A 27,800-nucleotide genomic window follows, 5' to 3' on the forward strand; every position below is an offset into this window, starting at 1 on the left:
TAGTATTGAAGTCTAAAACGAGCCCTCCCACACAGACACACCGAATTTGAATCGTAAACTGACGTTGAACCATCAACGAAAACAATCAAAGTTTGTTTTGTTTAACGACAGACTTAGATATGGTTTTAACGTGCTCCCATACCTCTATGGTTTCGAACACGCCTATCCCGAGTCCGGCCTCCGACACCACAAGATCACATTGATTAATTAATCATCGGCTATTCAATGTCAAACATTTGGTTACTCTGACAGTCTTACAGAGGAAATCGGCTACATTTTCCCATTAGTAGCTAGGGATCTTTTGTATGCAGTTTCCCACAACTATTTTTGGATCCAGCAAGGTGGTTCGATCCTGCGACGCAAGCACCTAAGGCGAGCACTCAACCGACCGAGAAATGGAAGATTAGTGAAGACATATTTCGCTTACCGCACTTGTAAATTGAAGCAACTCGTATGTTTCATGTTCTGGGAAAGCTGAAAGAAACAAAAAAGGAGGGTATTTAGAAATTAGTGTATTAGATAAATAGATCTATAATACCACATGAGTTGCAGGTGAGTGTGCAGGAACTTTAGACTGGCGAGCGAAATTTACAGGGGCTCGAGTGATGCTCTCCCGAAAAAATATATTGAAAAAAAAGAAGAGAACATGTTAGAGCAGGAAGGGGGTTTCGATCCCCCAAAACCCTCCCTCTGCTAATGTACCATTTATCTTACAATCAATTATTTCAGTGTACATAAGAAGTTTGAGTTGGATACATTTTTTATCAACACGTAAGATAAATGGTATCTAATTGATCTGGATGTAGTATTATATTTATTTATATATACATATACACAAACACAAACACAAACACATATACATATACATATACACACACATACACATACATATACTCGAAAACCATGTTTAAATTAATTTAACATATTTTTCAACAAAAACACGTACAGCGCTTGCGGATGCAGTTAACGTTTGTGTCACAGAGCAATCAGTTTCAGGTTAATTTGTACGTCAGAGAGCAGTCAATTTCGGTCGTCCTTATTTCATTTGGATGTCATCAAAATGATCTCCATTGTATTTTGGAGACGAAAATGATAAACAACTGGTGATGTGTTAGGAAAAAAACAACAACAAACAAACAATGATGTTTGTTTTAAGGCTCATATAGACTGGATGCGGCGTGTGCGTGCGGTCCGCGTGTTGCATTTGATATGTCCGTGGCTTGAGTTTTGGGGCATGTATGTGTTTTGAAGACGGACGCATCCATTCTTGACGCTCTCAATGAAACTACTAGTAACAGAGCCGGTTTATTCTAGTAGCACATGTAGCACGTGCTACCGTCCCCGCGCTTCAGGGAGCCCCGCGGTGATGTGTACAGTTATTTTCCCAAGGTCATTTTTCCCCTCTCCCCGAGGGGGTTGTAAAATATATATCTTGTGAAAGGGGAACCCGCTGTTTTTTGTGCTACAGGCCCCGCTAATCCTTAAACCGGCTCTGACTAGCAATTAAATGTACTTCGATTATTATTTAATTTAGCCAGACCGCATTCACGCACCGCAGAGCGTATTTATGTCCAAATGTCCGTCTAGCTCTCTTACAGTCAGAGTACCCGGGCTATATTATTATGAGCCTTTACCGAGCAGCAAGTCGAGAAACTTGAGCGGTCCCATGGTGTGTATGTATTTCCTGAGCTCCCCCACTGTTCCCTCGGCCAGCATCTCAGACACCATGATCTTGTGTTCCTGACTCAGGTGGTCGTAAGACGGGTTGTTGTGGATCTTCTGTAGCAATGTCAGGAGATCGTCTGCTCCGCACGCGACCGCCAACAGCGTCGCAAACACCACGACAAACCGCATAGCTGCTTCAGTTTTGGCGGGAATCTGCAAAAAAGAGAAAAAAGGAAAAAGAAAGATCAATGGATGGGTAGATGGTTAAAGTTTGTTTGTTTAACGACACCACTAGAGCACATTAATTAATTAATAATCGTCTATTGGACCTTCAAACCTGCTACATTTTTTTTTAATTCAGCAAGGGATCTTTTATATGGACTTTCCCACAGACATGAAAGCACATACCACGGCCTTTGACCAGTGAACTGGTTGGAATGAGAAAAAACAATCAATGGAATGGATTCACTGAGGTGGTTCAATCCTGCGACGCAAGCACCTCAAGCGAGCTCTCAACCATCTGGTCTAAATGCCGTCCCGGGTGGGTAGATGGATGCATCAGTGGAAGAATAGGTGGATAAGGGGTGGGAATTCTCCTCGGATCAGCTGTTTTCCTCTCATGGAACATTGCGTTTCCTCGCATTTTAATCGTCCTTTCCCCCAAATTGTATCAGATGGTACAGATTTTAACCTAGGATTTCAAGAATTTCCGGGACCCCGCTAGAATTCCTCTTTTTAACAGTTCACCAATTCCAACCCCTGATGGATGGATGAGTTGGTGGGTGGATTGATGGATAAGTAGGTGGTTGCTTTGGATGTATGGATGGATGGATGGCTGAATTGATGAATGTTTATGGACGGATAAGTAAAAAGGTGGATGGAATTATATTGCATATTCGACCAGCACAAGAACAATCTGTAAAAGTGGATGGATGGATGGATGGATGGATGGATGGATGGATGGATGGATGGATCGATCGATGGATGGATCGATCGATGGATGGGTGGATGGATGGATGGATATTTATTGGATAGATCAATATATGGAGAAAAAGGTGGGTGTGAGAATGGATGTGTATTGGATTAATAGTCTAGAGGCAGAGTCCACATTTTAAAGATTTTTTTTACCCGAGAGAGTCAAAGCGAAGTCCTTTTTTAAGCCACTTTTTGGATTCTGCCTCTATACTATAATGAAAGGATGGTTTGGTGGATGCATGGGGAGGGGGTGGGTGGATGGATGGATGGATATGATGGATGGATGGGCAGGTGGATGGACGGATGGATGGATGGACGGATGGTTTGATTTATGGATGCATGTATAGGTGAATGGATGGATGGATGGATGGAAGGATGGATGGAAGAATAGATTTATTGATGAATAGAAGGATATATATTTATTGGATGGATGGCTAGACAAGTGGCTGGATAGATGGATGGATATTTGTTGAATGAATGGATGGATGGATGGATGGATGGTGGAAGAAATGTATGGACAGATGGGTGGATGGATATTTTTAGATTGATTGATGAATGGGTATGGTGAAAAAAACCCGTATATATCACAAAATGTTTGATAAAACATACCTTCAAGAAAGAGATTACACACACCAGGTACTCACTAAACTGAACAACAGAACAAAATAATTCACAGGTGGTTTTACCAATTCTTTTCTCACACTATCAAATCCTGCGTCGTGACAAAGGTGTGTTCTAAATGTATCTCAAAACTGCTCATTTGTGAAATACCACGGCCCAGTTTGTAACATGTGAACCATGCAATAACAGCAATTGTAAGATGTTTTCGAATAACAAACATTTTGATGACTAAAATTACATATTAAATATACATGTAGTTCCTTGTTTAGAATATCAGTGTCTGTATAAACCAATCTGATTAAAATCCGATCCCAGTACAGTAGCTCGAGTACTCTGACTGTAAGAGAGCTAGACGGACATTTGGACATAAATACGCTCTCATTACAGTCGGAGACCAAGCTATGTATTTTTTTGGCAATTGCCGACAACCAAAAAGTTGTCAAAGATTTCCGCTCTAATACCATAACAATCCTATGTTTGACGTGAAATACATTTACATCGATCATTTTCGAGCTGATTGATTAAAAGAAATTCAGATATTAATCACTACTACACACACTACAGAAAGAAACCCGACAGCACCCATATTCAGCTAAGCTTCGGCAAACTCCGGACAGCAGAATTCTAAGTTCGCCGACCTATATCGTGACGTTGCGTCACATGATCGCCCACTCAGCCATTCCGTCTTCCAGGGGCCGTCTCAAAACGACAAGTTCCCGACAATCACTGTCCCCCCCCCCCCCCCCCCCCCCCATCAAACCTTTTTTCACTGTATTAAATTTTATAAAATCATACATACATACATACATAGTGCGGGTTGCCCCCCCCCCCCCCCCCCATAGTGGGTCCCGCCTCCAATATATATTCTATGCTACGCCAGTTCACATACTTATACCATCTGCCCCCCCCCCCCCCCAATTCACTATTGAATTTTATAAAATCATACATACATACATAGTCCGGGTTGCCCCCCCCCCCCCCCCTCCACCCAATAGTGAGTCCACCCAATGTATAATCCTGCCTACGCCAGTACACATACCTATACTGTCTGCCGAGAGTGTCCAGCTGTTACTGTTTAATTCGATGCTTTGGCCCCTGCGCGTGCTGTAACCTCCCCGTGGTGAGGGGTGTAACATTCTCTTTGAGAATGGCCAATACAGCACAAATCCCCTTGTTTTCTTCGGGGTACAATTAAAGTTTTGAGTAAAAGTCATTATCTATCTGTGATATTTGTGTTTTTGCACAGTTCTTTACACTGTGTTTTTGTTTGAATCTTGAATTTTTATATTGATGTTGATCGTCACTTTATTTGTTTGCATTACCATAGTTTGACACCCAATAGCCGATGTATTTTTGGTGCTGGGGTGTCGTTAAAGGGACATTCCTGAGTTTGCTGCAATTTTTAAGATGTTATCGACTAACAGTGACTTTTTAACGATTGTAATTACATATCAAATATATTTTTCTGCATAATATATCAGTGGCCTTATACTAAACGTGTTTCTGATCGTTCTAATATTTGTACTAGGTTAAATTTCATTTTATATCCTAAAATATATTTTTTCGTACGTACGAAATTATTTGAAGACAAAAACCAGTTTGGGCTTCTTACAAATATTAAGATGACCAGAAACACATTGAATATACAGACACTGATATTCTAAACAAGAAAATATATTTAATATGTAAGTTTAATCGTACAAATATTTTATTAGTCGGAAACATTTTACAATGGAGCAAACTCAGGAATGTCCCTTTAAACATTCATTCATTCATTCATTCATTCGGTGCTTTGGCCTTACACACACACACTGAACCCGACGAAACCGTTATCCTTTAGTAAAATCGTATATCTGCACAATACAGAGTCGAATGGGTATTTGACAAAATAGTGGTTGATTCCACGAATCTCTATATATTTAGCGCCTTATGTGTTGGGAGGAGACCTTTTACTGACAATACATCCTTCCTGCACCGTTCAAAAGAGGACTGCCACTCACGGACTAGTTTACTAACTCAAAGCTATCACAAGGCATAGAATAGATGTTTATAGACACCCCAGCACGAAAAATGTATCGGCTATTGATATACAAGACAGGTCTCATTGCAATAAATATAGTTGTGGTGACACGCACTCATGAATCACTGTAAAACAGTTATGGTATCAGGTGTTCGCGATAGAAGACAACACACCGCCCCACCGGTGGCACCCGTTCCAGGGGCGGATTATGGGGGGTTTCCCAATTGCAGGGAAACCACTACCCCCTCGGCTAAAAAAAACCCCAACCCCACCACGTAGATCTAAATTGATGTCCACGTAAAATTGATAATTTCAAATTATAAACATTTACATATTGTTTCGGAACATCCCCCCCCCCCCCCCCCTTACCTAAAGCATAATCCGCCCCTGCGTTCTGATTGGGAGCTTTTTCTTCTTTTTTAAAAATTTATTGTCCCAAGAAACAAGAGGAATGTCAAGGTTGGGGGCTTTGAATCATTACTGTACAATTGTATGCCGTATACTTATTTTTTTCTTATTATTTTTTACAATTGTTTGTACCATATATGAACTTGTAATATGAAATATGTCTTTGAAAATATATAAATAAATCAAATTCGAAAAAAATAACCCCACAAAAAAACAAACCCAACAACAACAAAAAAACACATAAAACACACAACCCCTCCCCCAAAATAACCACACAAAAAACAAAAAACAAAACAAATAAACAAACAACAAACAGAAAAAAGAAAGAAAACAGGTCATTCAGCGGAGCTAGTTTTGGGAGCGAACTATAACAATGCTCCTAGATGTCATCACTGGCGTAGCCATTTCTCGCTCCAGCCAGTGTACCACGACTGGTACATCAAAGGCCGTGGTATGTGCTATCCTGTCTATGGGATGGTGCATATAAAAGATCCCTTGCTGCTAATCGAAAAGAGTAGCCCATGAAGTGGCGACATCGGGTTTCCTCCCTCAATATCTGTGTGGTCCTTAACCGTATGTCCGACGCCATATAACCGTAAATAAAATGTGTTGAGTGCGTCGTTAAATAAACCATATCCTTCCTTCCTTCCCTGGCATAGCCAATATGTTATATTGCGGTAAAATTCTACTTGCACCTCAGGATGCTTGTCCCAAATGATTTTGGTGAAATTTGATTAGCCAAAGAGAAGAGGTTTTTTTCTTAATTTCAGGAAGGCGCCATTATGATTTGTCCGAAACGTTGCGCCGAAACTGACTGAATTCTGTTTGCCGCAAATTTGTATTTCTCCCTGAGTTGCGATAATCAGTCAGCAAAAGAAGTTCCCAGACGAGGTACTGAACTACCGTTAGTACCAGTGGCGGATCCAGAAAATCCATTTTGGGGGAGGGGGAGGGGGGCAGTGACATGAGGTGGAATGCCAAGGGAACTTTGGGGGAGGTTTGGAGGGGGATAGTAAAAAAAATGAAAATTAATATCGTGAGTTAGATTGGATAGGTAGGGTGGGTGATGAGTTAGGTACTGGTGTTAGGTGAGGTACAGTCGACCGTTTGGCAATGGACGTTTGGAACGGATGTTAATCGGTGGGGATCGTGCTCGTTTAAATTTTGTCTATGTGTCAGAGGAGTAGTAGTTTGACAAGAACTACCCACACTATTCCCTGTTTTGGGGAGAAGGTCCGAAAGATAACGGGGAAATTCCGACAGACTAGAATCTGTTAAAAGCGCAGACCCATAAACATGGACACTAACTAGAAAGTTTGGTTAAATTACAAAGCTGTATAACACATTTGGATAACGTTACAAGAGAGTAAAACAAGAATCTGTGACGTTGAAACAGTGAAATATCGTTAAAATAGACTAAAACTCGATTCCATAACTGTTACTTCTCCGACGCACGTGCGTTTTTAAAAATATGAAAAATGCATTTTGTGGTATTAGAAACACCAGGATGACCAGAAACACTTCGGTTGTACGGAAATGGATAATCTAAACAATAAACTATAAGTAATGTTTGATTTCAGTGATCATAAACGGCTTTAATAGTGAAAAATATGCCTTAGTGTTTTAAAAACTAGGGTATGTCCTTTTAATTTTGTTTTGTACTTTTTTCTTCCCCACCTGATAGCGGTAAATTGAGCACAATCGAAGTTTAAGTTTTTAGATCACATGGGCGAAATAATCTTAGACTTCAGTAGTTTTAGACAGCATAATGCTTAATCAACACGTCCATGGTTTGATTGACCCAATTTTGGTTTGTCAAGTTTAGGTCGACGCTAGATGTCATTAAACAAAATTAATATTCCTTTTTAATGTCGTGTATAAACGTCGCATTTTAGGGTCACCTTTCCCTAGTGTATCCGAGTTTTAGACGGAACCATGTAACTTAACTGGTTACTGGAATTTCTACTGGAAACAGTCAACAAGTACTGAGGTGCTCGATTTACTTGTTAGTGTGAAAATTGCGAAGTAGGAGACATAGTTCCAAATGTTAGAGATTTTGTTAGTACATGTGTAAAGAACAGGTCGCTATGTATAGTACTGCATGCGCAATTAGCAATATATCCGATTATGTGTGTAACTGGGTCAAAGTATTTCATGTTTTAGGGTATTGTCGTGGTGCTGCTATTTTCGTTCTAAGCACAAAAGTGACAGACATGTTCATGTTGCAACTCATTCTGGAAATATTTCCATTTGCTATCCCCCCACACCCATTATATATATACATGCATAAAGAGGCAACCCAGCAACTAGCTCTAACCCTAGTTCACCAAGATAAACATCTACTGACATTTTTTTATTTTAATTTTGACATTTTGACATCCAGCAATAAAGTTTATTATAAACATCACAATAATAAATAATGGGTCGAAATGTTTATCAAGATGAACCTTAAACCTAACTCCGACCCTAACAATAAGTGGGTATATAAGTTGGATATTTTTCTGTCTGTCCGAGGATTACAGGGCATATTTTGTTCAGTGTCGCAATTCGCTATGCAAGTTTCAGAGATTGCTACACAATTTTTAAACATCAAATAGTAGTTGCCAATCAATTTTTAACTGGCTAGAAATATAGCTAATCAAGATTTTGAAAACAAAATGTTCCCTGGCTTATTTTAATGAACTAGGTCCATTGAAGCATTCATAAGAAGCTAAATTTTGAACCATGTTGTTAACAACTACAATAAATTAGTCTTGTACCTTCAGGGGTTGAAATATACACTATTCTGCTATTCCGAAATTAATAATTTTCCAAATGGAGTAGTAAAAAAAATCTTCCAGTATTCCGTCATGAATACTTACTATCCGCATATGATTATTCCGTCTTCACGCTTTAGGCCGCAACAGTATTCTGGCTCATAACCGCGGAGCATTTGGCCTGATACAGTAACTTTAAGAAGTCTTGTTGATCGAGACTAATGCTGTATCTCTGAATTGTACATTCTTCAGTATGACTGTTTGTGTTTTGTGTTTGTCAAAAAGGTTACTTCTGCAAAAATGCATTCTGTTTGCAAATAATTTTACAAAAACAAAGTAGCTTGATTAAAAAATAAATTTAAAATAATGTTTAAAAAAATACAAATTATAGCCATGCCCCGGAAATATTATTACTTCAGCAACTCAACTTTGTATTTACTAGTATAATGTAAGTTTTCCATTGGATTGACGTAAAGAGTTTTTAAAAATACTGTCAACCGCAAATAAGACCTCCCCACCCTTTTAATTCTTTTCGATGGTACTTGATTTGTATTATTTATTTTTATAAATAGATTGAATATTTTTATTGTTGTATATAATCGTCTATATATATCCAAAGATACTGTAAAGGTTATTCAGGCATCTTTTTTTCATTCGAGTTGATAACTCCGGTGCTAATTAGCTGCTATTTTTAAGTCAAAAGTTTGTCGAGTCACAATACTTACAAACACGATCGAACGCATTGTAATGTAATGGGGCAACTTCGATTCTAGCTAGTTCCTAACATTATATAGACCGGTAGATATGTCTTTTCTGATTACACTATTTTGCATAACGCAAAAGTCAATGAGATCTCAATTTGAGAAAAAGTATGATTTGTTTTTCAAACAAAACAAATATATATTCTGCTGATTTATATTAAAGATAAAAGGGGATTTAATCCATTTTGGGGTAACCATTGTATATGAAACAAGCAATTCATGTGAGAGATACTCTTTTTCCAAACCGGCCGCAGTGGTGTCGTGGTTAGGCCATCGGTCTACAGGCTGGTAGGTACTAGGTTCGGATCCCAGTCGAGGCATGGGATTTTTAATCCAGATACCGACTCCAAACCCTTAGTGAGTGCTCCGCAAGGCTCAATGGGTAGGTGTAAACCACTTGCACCGACCAGTGATCCATAACTGGTTCAACAAAGGCCATGGTTTGTGCTATCCTGCCTGTGGGAAGTGCAAATAAAAGATCCCTTGCTGCTAATCAGAAAGAGTAGCCCATGTAGTGGTGACAGCGGGTTTCCTCTCAAAATCTGTGTGATCCTTAACCATATGTCTGACGCCAATATAACCGTAAATAAAATGTGTTGAGTGCGTCGTTAAATAAAACATTTCTTTCTTTCTTTCTTTCTTTTCTCTTTTTCCAAAGTTTGGACTGAACAGGTTTTATAAATACACTCTTCAATTGTTTACAAGTACCATTAATGGGATAGTACATTCTCAAATGCGATAGTGCTTTCTGAAATATACTATTCCTTTGGGATAGTGGTAACAAATTTAAATTTCAACCCCTGACCATTAATTACCATTCTAGATCTTACCCACATTATATGTCCAGACACGAATCATGAAATAACAATTACATTGACACTGATTTCACATACTAACCATGTCACCTATTTTCGACTATGATAAAATCTCCAAGCCTGCCCCTTTTTTTTATGGAATACTCTCAATTGTAATCAAATAAAATCATGACATGACATTGTATTATGGTATAAAGCAATGGTATAAAGCAATGACCATGACATCATATTAACTCTTGAAGAATATTCCATAAAAAAGCAAAATGGCAGAAGTGACATATTACATGTATTCTTTTTGTCTTAGAAGATTCAGTGAAGTCGATATAGGTGACATGGTTACATTTTAGTATGTAAAATCTTGTTTCATTGTAATGACTTTCAAGATTTGTGTCTGGACAGCATGCGGAGAAACTGTAACAGTAATTAAAGGATGAGAGTAATTTATCATAGTAACTTGTCAACAATATAGTTCACACTTTAACAGGGCTAGCTCTGGCACTTGCCAAATTTGACTATTGCAAATTTCAGAAGCAATTGGCGAATTTTATTTTAAGTTGGCGAACAAATTTCATCTAATAATTGGTATTTTGTTGGAAAATAACTGATTGAGCATTTTTAAAGATAATTTGGTGAAATGTTTTGCTTATCCAGAGCTAGCCTGCTTTAGTATAATTACAAATTAGAATTAATATTTAATGCTGTTTCTATGTATTCCTTTTAAATTTGTTTCAGTGTTAACTTGCAGAGCACCAGTAAATTATGACTGACATTGTTGCTGTGTGGCAGATTCCAGCCAGTGATGGGGTGCACAGTGTTGAGTTTGAGCATGGAACAACGACCGGGAAGCGTGTTATTCGGGTCGATGGACAGGTCTGTGTTGGCATGAAGAGACATATGACACACATGACAAGGAATACACATATGACTTAATGAAGTTAATCACCATACATGTAGATGCAGCCTTGAAATAGTGGCCTGCGAAAAGCAAAAAGCCCTCGGTCGGTCTGTCTCTGTCTGTCTGTCTGTGTCTCTCTCTCTCTCTCTCTCTCTCTCTCTCTCTCTCTCTCTCTCTCTCTCTCTCTCTCTCTCTCTCTCTCTCCCTAATACCCAGCAACCAAACCCTCCCTCCCCTCCCTCTCTCTCTTCCTCTAATAAATCTCTCTCTCTCTCTCTCTCTCTCTCTCTCTCTCTCTCTCTCTCTAATACCCACCCTTTCTCTCTCTCTCTCTCTGTGTGTCTGTCTCTCTCTCTCTCTCTCTCTCTCTCTCTCAGGTCGACTTCATGTTTTTATATCTCAGTTTTTAAGAGATAGATCTTTTAAAGTCCGGGTGGGGTCAACTTTGTCTGACATTCACCCACAGGAGATGGGTGTGCCTCCAAGCTTTACACAGTATGAAGCTGGACCATCCCATAATTGGGATGGTGATACGAAAGTGTGTCTTGTTATCTATTGCCAATAAAGATGTTTTATTTTGTTGGGTGCCCAGCCATGTTGGAATCAGGGGTAATGAAAAGGCAGATTCTGTTGCCAAGTCTGCTTTGGATTTGCCTCATGCCAGGGTTGGTGTACTGTATACTGATTTTAAATATAGTATTAACCAATTTATCTTTTCGACTTGGCAACATGATTGGGACGGTGCAGTTGTGAACAAGCTTCATGCCATCAAGCTGGTCTTGGGAAAGTGGCAGTCCTCCTATAGACAGTGCAGGAAGGATGAGGTAGTCTTGTGTCGTGCCCGCATCGGTCATACTTACTTGACCCATTCATTTATCTTGAAGAAAGATCCTCCACCTCAGTGTGAGCACTGTCAGTGTCTTCGGACTGTGCGACACATTTTGGTGGAGTGTAAGCATTTGTCAGCAACTCGAAAAGATTTATTTGAACAAAGAAATGTGATGGAATCATTTCGATTCCATCCAGAACTTTTATTGCAGTTTTTATGTGATATTGACTTTTATTCTAAATTTTAAAATTATATATCTGTGATATTTGTTTTTTCACACAGTTCTTTACAATGTGTTTTTATTTAACTGTTGGATTTTTATATTGATGTTGATCATCACTTTAGATTTGCATTTACCATAGTTTGACACCCAATAGCCAATGTATTTTTTGTGCTGGGGTGTTGTTAAACATTTGTTCATTTATTCATTCATACATTCATTACTCTCTCTCTCTCTCTCCCTAATTGTTTTTATTTTTTATTTTTTGTCTTTTCAAAGGAAATATTCAGGGCAGAGTGGATGTTCAAGCTTGTTGGAAAAGAACATTTCACTGTCGGGAAGGCTAAATGTTGTATCTCCATTGATGCTGTCAGTGGATTTGCCTACGAATATGACCTGGAGGTGAATGGGAAAAGTTTGCAGAAGTTCCGGGAAAACCAGAGCAAAATTATGAAATCATGGACTCACAACTTGAATGGAACAGATATTCGAATTGTGTTGGGTGAGTTTGTGTATATATGTAAATCAGAATTTTAAAAGTTTTTGTTTCAGTTATGTTTTAGTTAAAATGATAGAAAATCCTGATAGTTTATTTAAAGGCTGTTCCCAGAATTGATCACATGGGTGTTTTTTAATTTTTCATACCCACCACCCATGAAATAAATTTTTATTTCAAACCAATTATATATCTAGTGGAATTACAATAATTTATACTGCATGTCCTGCCCTTCTCCTTATTCTTATGTGTACTCGCCAGGTAATGTAAGACGGGACAGCCCAGTGGTAAAGCGCTCACTTGATGCGCAGTCAGTCTGAGATTGATGCCCGTCGGTGGGCCCATTGAGCTATTTCTCGTTCCAGCTAGTGCATCACGGCTGTGGCCATGGTATATTCTATCTTGTTTGTGGGATAGTGCACGTAAAAGATCCCTTGCTATTATTGGAAAAATTATATCAAGGTTCGCACAGGCTTGAAAAGGCCTTGAATTTGAGGTGCAGTCTTGAAACGGTCTTGAAACTGAAAATTGCCTTCAAAATGCCTTGAATATTGTAGTTTGGCCTTGAAAAGCCCTTGAATTTAGCAGATAATCATATGTAGTGAATTATATATTTTAATAAACTTATTATTAATATTATTTGATATATTTAAAAATAATAATCCACAAATAAACAGTTTTTAGCTGTGGAAAATTACTTTAAAATCAATGACGAAATTGTTTGCACGGTATGAAATAAAGAGTTATTTCCCTTTGACAGTCAGTAATTTCTGTGCCGTAACATGCCGAAAGTATGTATGCAAATGGCGACAAAGTATTTTTACAACATGTACATGTAACCTTTTTGACAGGGTTCGCACGCATCCTGGAAAACCCTGGAAAGTGCTAAATTTTATTTTCATCCTAGAAAGTGCTTAAAGCTCCTGGAAAAATGAATTAACCCCCTGGAAAGTCGTGGAATTTTTTTTTTTTTGTTTGTTTGTTTTTTTCATTTAATAATATTATTTGGAAAATATATTTATAAAGAATCGCATTTAAAGTCTTGTTTTCAAACTATATCCTTCACGCAACAGTAACTATAAGAGGTCGACTGCCATTAGGTCAGGTCATAGGGCTTTACGTGCACATTCAGAGCAAGCTGTTGTAGCGCACACGACTGCCATTGGTCAACTGTTAAAATATATACACAGTAAGAAGGCGTGGACATAAATGAACACAACTTGTGATTGGTTGAATAAATTATGTAACTGTCAGCAGTCTTGTTTGTGAGTTAGAAACTACTGTTAAAGATAAATAATTTAGTAGATAGCTGTAACCAGCGCCTCCCAACACGATATCCACATGTCAAGACATGTCAACGACACGACCAATTAACTAAATAAACAATCATTTTATGGGTTAATTTTGAGTGTTTGTGATATAAATTGGTGATAACAAAGAGTCTACTTCAATAGATTTATTTTTGTGCTATCACTGAATAATGTGATTGACATTTAGTTACTCACGGAAACGGGTATATATATAATTCCGGTAATTTTTTTATTTGAAACACGATGTCACTAATGAGTTATGATTTATGTAATTTTGTCATTAGGTACTTTTTAAAAACCACAAATAAATAATGATTTAATGTACATGTACTAGAGCAATGACCTGTAAACGTAATACCGTAAATGTATTAATTAATGTTTAGACATTTTGTGACTTCTTTTTTCTTTCTTTTTTAATAATAGATCTGGATAATACCGGTATTTAAATATTACTCTTTTTTTCTTCTTCATAGTTTTGGTTAGAAGATTGAGGGTTTTTTTTAATTTTAAAAAATCTGGATAATATAAATTAAACATAAAATTTTATTGATTTATTTTTATATAACAACACCCCAGTACATTGTTTATTGATTGTTTATTTGTAAGTGAATTACAAGTTTAAAAAACAAAAACTTGATGGATTATTACTCTATCAGGGTTTTAGATCTCATTAATTTGGGCACAACTGGTTCTTTGTCTGTTAGAGCACTCTTAGATCTTATAGTTAATATAGTAATGTTATTAACAGCTGGTAAAGATGTTGCTGAAATGCATTTCAAGTTATATCAGTCAAATTAAGTTTATTATTGTAGTGGTATTGAAGTAAAGTATTTTTGAGGTTAGCATATAGCATTGTTTATACTCAGTTTGGGCTTGCTTGTTTAGGGCATATATATTTTGGGCACAATGTTTGTCGCCGTGACTCTGGTGCAATCAAAAAGCCCCATCTATATAAAGTTATATAATTCTGAATCTTGACCAAAATTAAATGGATCTTGACCAAAAATAACTGAATGCCTCAAACAAATTTCCACATTGTGGTTAGATATGTATTATGGCTATGAAGTGTTTTGCTGTAAGATCCAGCAGTGAGACACAGATGCATGCACACGCACACACAGTCAAAAATATACTACAATATTTTTTTTATTTATGTATTTTTACAACTTTAGCATTCATGAGATATATCTAGATTAGGTGTAGCTTATGTTTGAGACATAACAACCACTGAATAAACAGTTTAATGGGGAGTCGTTAAAAAAAAATCCTTTCCAGGTAATGCATTCAGACTCCTGGGAAAATGAACCAAAATGGTGCTTAAAAGTACTGGAAAATGAAAATGTTTTAAGTATACATGTATGAACCCTGAAGGAGCCTTGAAAAAGGTTTTTGCTGACTTGAAAATGCCTTAAAAAGGCCTTAAATTTTAGTGGTGAGTGGCTGTATGAACCATGTATATGTCAAAATTACCAAATGTTTGACATCCAATAGCCGATGATTAATAAATCAATGTGCTCTAGTAGTGTCGTTAAACAAAACAAACTTGTTGTTAGTCCTCCCAGTGAACTTATCTTGTGATGTGATTATCCTTTTAACTCCTGTGTTTTATTTGAACTGCTAGAGTTAAGATTTGGTTTGTTTAATGACACCACTAGAGCACATTGATTTATTAATCATCGGCTATTGGATCCCAAACATTTGGTAATTTTGACATATAGTCATCAGAGGAAACCCGCTACATTTTTTCTAATGAAGCAAGGGATCTTTTATATGCATTTTCCCCACAGACAGGGTAGTACATACCACCGCCTTTTATATACCAGTCGTGGTGCACTGGATGGAATGAGAAATAGCCCAATGGGCCCACCGATGGGGATCGATCCTAAACTGACTGCACATGAAGCGAGCACTTTACCACTGGGCTACTTCCCGCCCCCACTAGAGTTAAATGCTGCTCTCCTGACATACCGGCGTCGTGGTTAGGCCATCGGTCTACAGGCTGGTAGGTACTGGGTTCGGATCCCAGTCGAGGCATGGGATTTTTAATTCAGATACCGACTCCAAACCCTGAGTGAGTGCTTCGCAAGGCTCAGTGGGTAGGTATAAACCACTTGCACTGACCAGTGATCCATAACTGGTTCAACAAAGGCCATGGTTTGTGCTATCCTGCCTGTGGGAAGCGCAAATAAAAGATCCCTTGCTGCTAATCGGAAGAGTAGCCCATGTAGTGGTGACAGTGGGTTTCCTCTCAAAATCTGTGTGGTCCGTAACCATATGTCTGATGCCATATAACCATAAATAAAATGTGTTGAGTGCGTCGTTAAATAAAACATTTCTTTCTTTCTCCTGACATTGTGGTTTTAAACAGAGACTTATTTTTTATTAGACACCAGCTACATGTAGATAGCAATATTTTAAACATTTCTAAAACATTTCTAGGTTAAACTTAATATTTAATAATGAACAGATGAAACCTTTGTAGTACAAATTGTACAAAAGTCATGTGGTTATAGTAATTTAAAACAAGAAAAAAAGTTAACTCATATTGTTTTCTGTTTGCAGAAAAAGATACACTAGATGTGTGGGTGAATGGAGACCGAGTTGAAACAGCTGTAAGTTTATTAAGACTAATACTTTTCTCATTATCTTAATATAATTTTTTCCCCAATTTTCCCCATGATTTCAATCTGGTTAGATGGGATTGGTCAACAGGCATAGCTTATATAAAGACCTTTCCCTACATTATACAATTAAAATATTCACAGGTCAAAATGGACATTTTAGTGCATTTAGAAGAATGTAAAACTATTGTATATTTAACCTGTCAAAATATAAATATTTGTATATAGATAAGAACAGAGAAACAAGAAGAATAAAGGAGAATGTGAACAGTTTTATCAGTCAAAACATAAGCAATGAAATTGTGAATTGCTTTGCAGATGAGACTGTTTTCTTGTTAGTGTTAAGTTTTGATCCTTTCCATCAATTTCCTCCAACTCTGTCTTCTGAGCTGTCCACACTATCGTCTACCTGTCTCAACTTCCTCCAGGGGTGCAGTCTCTGTGTACTTCCCTGCACCCACCTGGCATCCTCGTCCTCTGCTGCTAATAAAGCTGGTCTGACCCACGGCACTAATGACCGCCGGTAATAGGGGTGCATAGTAGGTAGTTACAAGTGCCTCTTAACAATGTTAGAAGTAACTACTGAATACTCTCTGAAGTGGTCAGACAAAGCCCACAGCTAAAAGCTGATAGTGAATGACAGGTGTGTGGCATGGATAGCCACAAGAGATGAGCACCTGTCGTGGTTTGAGGGACAAGGACTGGGATATGGAGGTGGACAGCAAAATAAGTTGAAAGATAAGAGTTGCCAGATCAGGAAGAAATGAAATGGAATTCATAGGAGTAAAAGGGCAGTGGGGTAAAAAAAAAATGAAGAAAAAAAAAAAGATTAATAATTTTATTATCATCAGGGGTTGAAATTGGCTTTACATTTCTTCCAGACATTTGGTCCGGTAAGCTACAAATTCTTCCAGACCGAATCAAAACTTGCTGGACCAAACACTATCATAAATTATGATTTATAGTTTTATTATGAATGTTTATCTCATTCTCAATGCATGTTTTTAATAAATCTGGATATTTATTATATTAAATTAATTTTTTTTTTTTTAAATGTATTTAATTAAACAAAATTAATATACATTAAGATGAACATCTATGCATGCTTGCAGCTATGAGTGGTATCAAATGAGTTTAATGTAGGCTAGACATTTAGTTCCGCAGAATTCTTATTTTTATTCTAGGGTGCCTTTGTTGACGATGGTACAGAAACACATTTCCAAGTGTACTCACATGATGCCTACATCAAGGCTACCAGCAGTGGGAAGCGCAAAGTCGGGATTGTCCACAAACTGTACATTGAAGATATGGAAATTCCCGAAGCCACGGAATGAAAGCTTTGTTTCCGATTATTTTTTGACAATTGACACACTGCAGGGATTTTTCTTACAGCTCGGAAGAAAAGAATAGCACGTGACATTTAAATAACGTGGTTTGGTTGGTTGGTTATCCTGCCAAGTAATTTTACATTCCTGGGCCTTGTTCCATGAAGCGATCTTAGTGCTACGATCACCTTAAGTACATACGGTGATCTTAGGACTAAGATTGCTTCGTGGAACAGGGCCGTGATTATCTCATCTGTTTAACATTTCCTAAAGATGTTGATAACTACCATGATAACATTTTGAAAAATAAAGGGCCGAATTTAGAAAACCTGTTTATGTCTTACGCGTGTGTAACTACATACATTTACAATGCTTAAACAGCTGTTTATGTCTTACGCGTGTGTAACTACATACATTTACAATGCTTAAACAGCTGTTTATGTCTTACGCGTGTGTAACTACATACATTTACAATGCTTAAACAGCTGTTTATGTCTTACGCGTGTGTAACTACATACATTTACAATGCTTAAACAGCTGTTTATGTCTTACACGCGTGTGTAACTACATACATTTACAACGCTTAAACAGCTGTTTATGTCTTGCACGTGTGTAACTACATACATTTACAATGCTTAAACAGCTGTTTATGTCTTGCGCGTGTGTAACTACATACATTTACAACGCTTAAACACCTGTTTATGTCTCACGCGCGTGTAACTACATACATTTACAATGCTTAAACACCTGTTTATGTCTCACGCGCGTGTAACTACATACATTTACAACGCTTAAACACCTGTTTATGTCTCACGCGCGTGTAACTACATACATTTACAACGCTTAAACACCTGTTTATGTCTCACGCGCGTGTAACTACATACATTTACAACGCTTAAACACCTGTTTATGTCTCACGCGCGTGTGTAACTACATACATTTACAATGCTTAAACAGCTGTTTATGTCTCACGCGCGTGTGTAACTACATACATTTACAACACTTAAACAGCTGCTTATGTCTCACGCGTGTGTAACTACATACATTTACAACACTTAAACAGCTGCGTTTAAGAAAAACAGGCTTCGTAAATTTGGTCCAAATTGTTTCCACAGTTGACATCGAATAGATGCTTGTACAAACATACGCAAACAGTAACTGACCAGCTCAAGTGTTGTGATCATTATTAAGGACTGGTTTTTGTAATAACTCTACTTGTTTTATATTGTACATGTTTACATCCGTGTGGAGGCACTGTGTTATTAACTGGTTTTATATTTGTATGCATGTAGAACATTTTAGAACTTGAATTTTTGGTGTATATGTGTGCAGTTTGATAACTTATTTTACATGCTAAAATTGTCACTTTGTTTCTGTAGTGGAAAATTGTTATATACTGTAAATCATAAAATGTTAGCGATCTTAAAATTTAGCGAAAAGCAAATTAGTGACATATTAGTGAGGTCATCATATCAGGCCTTGTGCTCAGAGGCGGATCTAGGGGGAGGAGGGGGCAGCGGCCCGGGCCCCCCCTAAATTTGGCGACAATTATAATTTTATTATATATTACCGGTAATTTTCATTTTTTTATGGTCCCCTCCAAACCTCCCCCAAAGTTCCATTGTCATTCCGCCTCATGTCATTGAGGCCCCCCTAAATGGTTTTTCTGGATCCGCCACTGGTGCTTATAAAACTTTTAGAGTTTTGCCTCAATACTCGAATAGAGTCTGAGACACTAATGTCATGGCAACAACATACAAATTGCATGTGTGTGATGTCATTAGAGATATAGTCGGGACTCTAAAACTTTAATAAGCATAGCCTAGGCCCAGAAACTAAAAACAGTTTTTAGGTTAACTTGTGGGATGGCTTTTGAAGTTATGCAGCTTAGAAACAACATAAATTTAGTAGAAAATTGCAGTAATGTGAGTGCTAACTGTTGTTGTTTACTATGCTTTTGATTTAATCAGTAGCATCTATCCATTATTTTTTGTGTACAGTTAATCACCAACAAAACAATCACACAAAGATTTTTTCGTAAAAATCTGTTGTACGTCTCTTTAAATTTAGGGTCATAAAATATTTGCATTTTGTATAGCTTCGCTAAAATGTTATGCTCACTAACATTTCTTGATTTACAGTTACAGTAATTAGTGGAATTATGTGTGACATTTGTGTGATATCTGGTTTTACATTTTATATTTATGAAATGTTTTTGCTTTTTAACAACTTGTGATATATTTGTGTATGTGTGACATTCTATGTACATACTCTATTATATTATTATTGTGTAGATATCTTTGTGACGATTGAGTTGTGTTTGACGTAAAACATCATCACTGACCTGAAACAGGCTTGCATGTTATAAACCTGATGGCTATCTTAAAGGGACAGACCCTAGTTTTTAAACACTACGACATATTTTTCACTATTAAAGCTGTTTTTAATCCTTTAAATTAGGAGTACTTACATTTTATTATTTAGAATATTAATTTCCGTACACCTGAAGTGGTTCTGGTCATCCCGGTTTTTGTTGTAACCCAAAACGCATTTATCATAATTCTAAAAACGCACGTTCGTCTGAGAAGTCATGGTTATCGAGACAGGCTCTAGTCTATTTTAGACAATATTTTCAGGTTTAAACATCACAGTCTTCAGCTTTACTCTGTTGTAACCGTATCCAAATGTTTTGCAGGTGTGTAGATTAACTAAACTTACTGTTCATTTTCACAGGCTTAAACTAGGGTCTGTACCTTTAAGGCTCCGACAGAATTGTAGCCCTGCAAAGTAATATATTTATTTTTATTTTGGAATGTAAATATTATACATGAACAATCATGTACCGTGAACTGCATTTAAAATGACACAAGAAGAGATATAAATGCCATCAAATCATGACAAAATTGTAGCCCTGCAAAGTAATATATTAATTTTTATTTTGAAATGTAAAGATTATACATGTACAATCATGTACTGTGAACTGCATTTAAAATGACACAAGAAGAGATATAAATGCCATCAAATCATGACAAAATTGTAGCCCTGCAAAGTAATATATTAATTTTTATTTTGAAATGTAAAGATTATACAATCATGTACTGTGAACTGCATTTAAAATGACACAAGAAGAGATAAATGCCATCAAATCATGACATTAAATTATGTGGGGGGGGGGGGGGGGGGGGGGGGGGAGTTTGGCTCAATCCGTTCAGTGCTCGCTTGAGGTGCTTGCGTCGCAGGATCGAACCACTTCGGTGGATCCATTCAACTGATTGGGGTTTTTCTCGTTCCAACCAGTGCGCCACAACTTGTCAAAGGCAATGGTATGTGCTTTCCTGTCTGTGGGAAAGTGCATATAAAAGATCCCTTGCAGCATTAGGAAAAATGATGCGGGTTTCCTCTGATGACTACAATGTGTATGTGTGTCGCAATTAATGACCAAATGAGTCAGAATTACCAAATGTTTGACATTCAATAGCTGATGATTAATTAATCAATGTGCTCTAGCGGTGTCGTTAAACAAAACAAACTTTAAATTATAATATGTAGCGGGTTTCCTCTGTTGACTACGAGTCAGAATTACCAAATGTTTGACATTCAATAGCCAATGATTAATTAATCAATGTGCTCTAGCGGTGTCGTTAAACAAAACAAACTTTAAATTATGTGGATGATTGCAGCTAAATCCGTAAAATTCCGAAGAAGAAACATGATGATTAACTTTAAAAGGCTCTATCAAATCTGGTAATCTTGCAAAATAATTTATTAATTTTTGTTTTGAAATGTAAAGATTAGACAATCATGTACCTTGAACTACATTTACAATGACACAAAAAGAGATGTATGTATAAGTGGCATCAGCTCATGACATTAAATAGTGGATGATTGCAAAAATATCCTTGAAAATTTTGGAAGAAGAAGAAACTGAATGGTTGTCGTTAACAAGCTCTATCAAAATTACAACCTGGCGAAATTATTTGTTAATATTTTGTTTCAAAATATAAATATTATAAAATCATGTACCTTAATATGCATTTAAAAGGACACAAAAAGAGATGTATGTATAAATGGCATCAGCTCACGACATTAAATAGTGGATGATTGCAAAAATATCCTTGAAAATTTTGGAACAAGATGAAACTGAATGGTTATCGTTAAAAGGCTCTATCAAAATTACAGCCTGGCGAAATTATTTGTTTAATTTTTGTTTTGAAATATAAATATTAGACAATCATGTACCTTAATATGCATTTAAAAGGACACAAAAAGAGATATTTTACATGTATCAGTGGCATCAGATTATGTGAACTTAATGATTACAGAAACTTAAAAAATAATACACCCCCCCCCCACATGTCAGAAAGTTGATTTTAATAATATTTTCCCAAAACTCTTGGGTATCTACATCTCATTTTATTAGTCCCCTAGGGGTCCAACCAGAGGGGACTATAGGTTTCATCTATGTCCTTTTGTCCGTCTGTCTGTCTGTCCATCCGTCTATCCCACATATCGTTTTCTGGATGTGTATTTTTTTAACAATGCCTTGAGATATTGAGCTAAAATTTTGTGTATAGCTTTACCATGGCCTGTTACACATCAAGTTTGACTTTTATGACGATTTAACCATTTTTGATGGAGTTATGGCCCTTGAACTTAAGAGCTACAAATAATTCTTAGGTTCGGTAGGGGACATGTATTGCTTTAGCAGTACTCTCAGAATGCCATTATTTTTTAGTCTTTCTCGAAAGACTCATAAGTACAGAAATAGACTTGTATCTTTATGTCATTGCATGCAGTACGTATATTGTACAGTATTCTATTATTGTGATGTAGCTCTTTATGTTTTCTGTCATAGATATATTTTTGGATATATCATATGCACCTGTACCTCAGTATGTAAATGTAATATGTCATGTGTACATATATATCAGTGCATAAATCTAATATATGTACCTGAGTACATAAATGTAATATGTCATGTGTATCTCAGTGCATAAATCAAATATACATGTACATGTATGTTATATACAAGTCTGTACCTGAGTAGATAAATATAATGTCATGTGTATCTCAGTGCATAAATCAAATATACATGTACATGTATGTTATATACAAGTCTGTACCTGAGTAGATAAATATAATGTCATGTGTATCTCAGTGCATAAATCAAATATACATGTACATGTATGTTATATACATGTCTGTACCTGAGTAGATAAATATAATGTCATATGTATATCAGTGCATAAATCAAATATACATGTACATGTATGTTATATACAAGTCTGTACCTGAGTAGATAAATATAATGTCATGTGTATCTCAGTGCATAAATCAAATATACATGTACATGTATGTTATATACATGTCTGTACCTGAGTAGATAAATATAATGTCATGTGTATCTCAGTGCATAAATCAAATATACATGTACATGTATGTTATATACATGTCTGTACCTGAGTAGATAAATATAATGTCATGTGTATCTCAGTGCATAAATCAAATATACATGTACATGTATGTTATATACATGTCTGTACCTGAGTAGATAAATATAATGTCATGTGTATATCAGTGCATAAATCAAATATACATGTACATGTATGTTATATACATGTCTGTACCTGAGTACATAAATGTAATATGCCATGTGTATATCAGTGCATATATCTGTCATATACATTAGTGTTTTCCCTAGCTTGTTTTAGCATGGTGCAGCACCATGCCTCAATAGCCTACCACCATCTTGCCTTAATCAGCACCATGCTGCCCTGAGATTAAACAAAGCCTTTTTCAGTAATTAATTCTAAAATTGCCTTTATAAAACACAAAAAAAGGTATTATTAATTAATAAAAAAATGCATTTTATATCTTTTGCCATTCATTTATTAAAGCAAGCACATAAATAACATTAATGTTTATTTCAATTAATTTTTGTGTATTTTTAATGAAAAACAAGTGCCCCGAAAATGGTGAAAATGTCCCAAAAGTGTTTGGTTTACCCTGCCTTGCCTAATTTCTAGGGAAATCACTATACATGTATGTACTAAAGCACATAAATGTAATATGTCATGCGTATCTCAATGCATAAATCTAATATATGTCATATACATGTATGTACCTGAGCACATAAATTTAATATGTCATGTGTATCTTAGTGCATAAATCTAATATACATGTACATGTATGTCATATACACAATGTATATATACATGAGTACATAAATTTAATATGTCATGTGTATCTCAGTGCATAAATCTAATAGATGTCATATACATGTACCTGCATGTACATATGTACCTCAGTACATAAATATAATATTAACAACATTGCTCATCTCACAAGTTCAACTGTGATAATATGTTTGTACCCATCCATTTTTCTTTTCATGATTTCAATAAAAATCCACATTATTTACATTCATGGATCCAGACAGAATTTATCCATCCACATTCTGTTACTGGTAGTTGAAACAATTCCACATACTGTTGTCTTTTTTTTTTGTCTTTTTAATTGGAAAAATCTTGCCTATTTTTAGCATAATTGAAATACAGGGCTTCTAAAATTTTATAAAAATCCACTAGCCATAGGATCTGTGATTTAAAAAAAAGTACTAGCCATGATTAAAAATTCACTAGCCCTACTTTAAATAAATACAATTTTACTAATAGTAATAATCAGATATGTCACCTAAAGAGGAAGATTGAGCTTAAAAATCCTTAGATTGGGGTGGAAAGAGGTGGCAGGATATTCATGTTTACAAAATAAGTAAATACAGCATTTGACAAGGGTTTTTGTTCCACTAGCCGTTGGGCTAGTTATAGTAATTATTTACTAGACCAAGACTGAATATCACTAGCCATGGGAGTGGGGCTACCATAATCTAGAAGCCCTGTGAAATATCTGAAATGTTGGTGTGTAGTGTTCTTTCAAAATGCATAATATAGTCTGACTCTGGTTCAATTGTGAAGTTACAATAACCCAGTTAAATTTAATTCTGCACTTTTAACCATATAGGCACTCAACTCGAGTTTAAAAATATTGTCTATAGTCCGTCCCTTCCTACGAAAATGTTTTTCTCAATCTGTAAATAATTTCAGTTTGGTTTTTTGATGTAAGAAAAAAAGTAAAAGTATTTTGGAAATAACAAAAAAACAACCTAAAGTATATTTTTGTGTGCAATTTAAAAACAATCAGCTTAGAAATAAATAGCTTGTAGTAAATTCCACAGTTTGAAAAAAAGGTGTTCCCTGTTGGAAGGACTATAGATGAGTGTTATGTTAAAGTAGTCTATGCATTACCACAAGCCATGGTTTTTCTTCTGTACAGATGTGTTCATTAAAAATGTTTATTGGCTTGTCCTTTTCATGAGTTGGTTCATGTGCCCGGTTTTCCTTAGCCCCCCCCCCCCCCCCCCCACACACACACACACAATATTTTTCTGTATTTGCCCCTGTGTCTGCTAGAGACTACATTTGAGCTGTATGGTATAGTGTCTTCCTGAGGTATAAAGTCGATGGATGTTTTTATCATTCCCATTAAAATTAGCTCCACTATTACATGTGGATCTAACAGCAGCCAGTTGGAGCTCATGTCCACCAATCAAAACCTTACTTGCAGAATCATGCCAGTGATTTGAAAATAATTTGAAAACATTCCGAATTATCCTGAGGGTATACGACATGTTTCATGTGAATTACGAATGCCTTATTTAGACCAGTAGAACTAATTTTAATCAGATTGCTAACAACACTGTGTAGTCACCAATGTCCAAGTAACATTTCATCTGTAAATAATAATTTAAATATTGACCAATCACACTTCGCCTTTTATAATGTTATTTGGGAGCATACAAATTCTAAAAATATCGGGCGAGTCTATTTTAGTAGCCGCAGTACAGCGAACCATACTAATACGTACAGGATGGGTTATCAGTCCTCAATTTTACATTACTAATTACTTATTTATTAAAAAAACTAAAAACTAAATCAGTGTTCAGTTTTACATTACAAATTATTTATTTTATAAAATAAAACATGTTTTAAGGCATTCATAATTCACACGAAACATGTTGTATACCCTCAGGATAATTCGGAATGTTTTCAAAATTATTTTTAAATCACTGGCATGATTCTGCAAGTAAGGTTTTGATTGGTGGACATGAGCTCCAATTGGCTGCTGTTAGATCCACATGTAATAGTGGAGCTAATTTTAATTAGATTGTCCTCCAAAACGGCATTCCTATATCATGGCTTCTAGAATTGGTTTTTTAATCCACTAGCCATGGGATCAATGATTTTTTTAATTTACTAGCTTCAAAATTAAAAATTAACTAGCCCTACTTTACATTAAGTTAATATAATTTTACTAAATAATAGTTATAATTAGATATGTCACCTAAAGAAGGAGATAGAGATTAAAAACACTAACATTGGAGGTTAGGGTGGGGTCAGGATATTCATATTTACAAAATAGACTTAACTGCAACATTCCGACTTCTTTTCTTTTTTTCACTAGCCGTTGGGCATGGAAATAGTATTTATTTACTAGCCCAACATTGAATATCACTAGCCATGGGAGTGGGGCTACCATAATCTAGAAGCCCTGTATATCGATCATACTGAAATACATGTACCATTCCTTTTGCTCACTTGATTCACCAAAATAATCTTATCTCATAAAACAAATGGTTTTGGTAGATACAGACCCTATATCTATAAACATAGACTATAGATTAGTTTGTTGGATAAATGTGATGGACTTCATTTCGGTACATACATGTACATGTGCCATTTGGAAGTTTTTTTTTGTTTTGTTTTTTAAATATTTGGAAAATATAATGTTATCACTGTATGAACATACATGTACATGTGTATTTACAATACATTGATTCAAACACAGAATTAATATGCATAAATAATGTATGCAGTAGTTTTAATTAAAATTTGTAATGGTGAATATAGATTTGAAAATTATTGATAAAATATTTTGAAAACACCAAAATCGGTTTAATGATTCCATCTAAGTGAGAGATAAAAAAAATGTACCGTAGATCTTACATCCATCAATGTATATTATTCTTATTATATTATCTGGTTTATATCAGGTTTTGAGTTGAATAATAATACAGGGCTTCTAAATTATGGTATTCTCACTCCCATGGGTAGTGATATTCAATGTTGGGCTAGTAAATAACTATTGTTGCCATGCCCAACAGCTAGTGAAATTTTATTTGTCAATATGTTGCAGTTACATGTAAGTCTATTTTGTAAATATAAATATCCTGCTCCCCCCCCCCCCCCCCCCCCCATTGTTAGTGTTTTTAAGCTCTATCTCTCTCTTTAGGTGATATATCCAATTATTACTATTATTTAGTAAATTTGTATTAAAGGGACATTCCTGAGTTTGCTGCATTATAAGATGTTTCTGACTAATAAAATATTTCTACGAGTTAACTTGCATATTAAATATATTTTCTTGTTTAGAATATCAGTGTCTGTATATTCAGTGTGTTTCAGGTTGTCTTAATATTTGTAGGAAGCCCAAACTGTATTTTGTCTTGAAATAATTTCTTTTTTCGGAAATAAAATAAAATTTAACCTAGTACAAATATTGGAAAAATCAGAAACACGTTTAATATGTAGCCACTAATATTTTATGCAGAAAAAATATATTTGATATGTAATTACAATCAATAAAAAGTCTGTTAGTCAATAACATCTTAAAAATTGCAGAAAACTCAGGAATGTCCCTTTAACTTAAAGTAAAGTAGGGCTAGTGAATTTTTAATTGTAGCTAGTGATTTTTTTATAATCACTGATCCCATGACTAGTGGATTTTATAAAAATTCTACAAGCCCTGAATAGTAACCTACATGTATCAAAGACATGGGACCGAATTTACAAAGCTTAGTTATGTCTTACAAGGTTTTAACTCTACATTATTTACAATGTTTAAACACCCACATTAAAAAAAGAAGAAAAAAAAACCAGGCTTAGTAAATTAGGATCGTAATGTTTCTTTTTTTTAATTATTATATGGTTTCCATGGTAACAAACAAAATTGTGAAGTTAAGATTGT

At 35.9% G+C, this 27,800-nt stretch overlaps 2 protein-coding genes across 3 annotated transcripts in view; one reads left to right on the forward strand and one right to left on the reverse strand.

Annotated features, from left to right (window-relative positions):
- LOC121385200 overlaps positions 1-27,800 on the reverse strand; it is a 32,030-nt gene that overhangs the window by 1,679 nt on the left and 2,551 nt on the right. The window contains exons 2-4 of one of the 2 annotated variants that reach the window (XM_041515770.1): positions 20,471-20,497; positions 1,635-1,878; positions 428-474 (exon numbers count right to left, since the gene is read on the reverse strand). In XM_041515770.1, coding sequence (XP_041371704.1) covers positions 428-474; positions 1,635-1,854 — 267 coding nt within the window. In that variant the 5' untranslated portion in view covers positions 1,855-1,878; positions 20,471-20,497. Of the gene's footprint in view, positions 1-427; positions 475-1,634; positions 1,879-20,470; positions 20,859-27,800 lie in introns of those variants that run through there. The other variant, XM_041515769.1, reaches the window with a different exon arrangement.
- Positions 7,670-18,049, forward strand: LOC121385199 (fas apoptotic inhibitory molecule 1-like). The gene is made up of 5 exons (XM_041515768.1): positions 7,670-7,714; positions 10,754-10,891; positions 12,245-12,467; positions 16,334-16,383; positions 17,577-18,049. Exons 2-5 carry the CDS (start codon positions 10,781-10,783, stop codon positions 17,724-17,726), a joined length of 534 nt encoding a protein of 177 aa, XP_041371702.1. The 5' UTR covers positions 7,670-7,714; positions 10,754-10,780; the 3' UTR covers positions 17,727-18,049.

The sequence above is a fragment of the Gigantopelta aegis genome, chromosome 11 (genome assembly GCF_016097555.1).
Source record: "Gigantopelta aegis isolate Gae_Host chromosome 11, Gae_host_genome, whole genome shotgun sequence".
Taxonomy (NCBI): Eukaryota; Metazoa; Mollusca; class Gastropoda; order Neomphalida; family Peltospiridae; genus Gigantopelta; species Gigantopelta aegis.

Excerpts from the sequence above, each read along its gene's own strand:
- LOC121385199 (XM_041515768.1), top strand. The coding sequence starts at position 10,781 with ATGACTGACATTGTTGCTGTGTGGCAGATTCCAGCCAGTGATGGGGTG. Across the intron at positions 10,892-12,244 it reads TTATTCGGGTCGATGGACAG|GAAATATTCAGGGCAGAGTG; the intron begins GTCTGTGTTGGC and ends GTCTTTTCAAAG. Across the intron at positions 12,468-16,333 it reads AGATATTCGAATTGTGTTGG|AAAAAGATACACTAGATGTG; the intron begins GTGAGTTTGTGT and ends TTCTGTTTGCAG.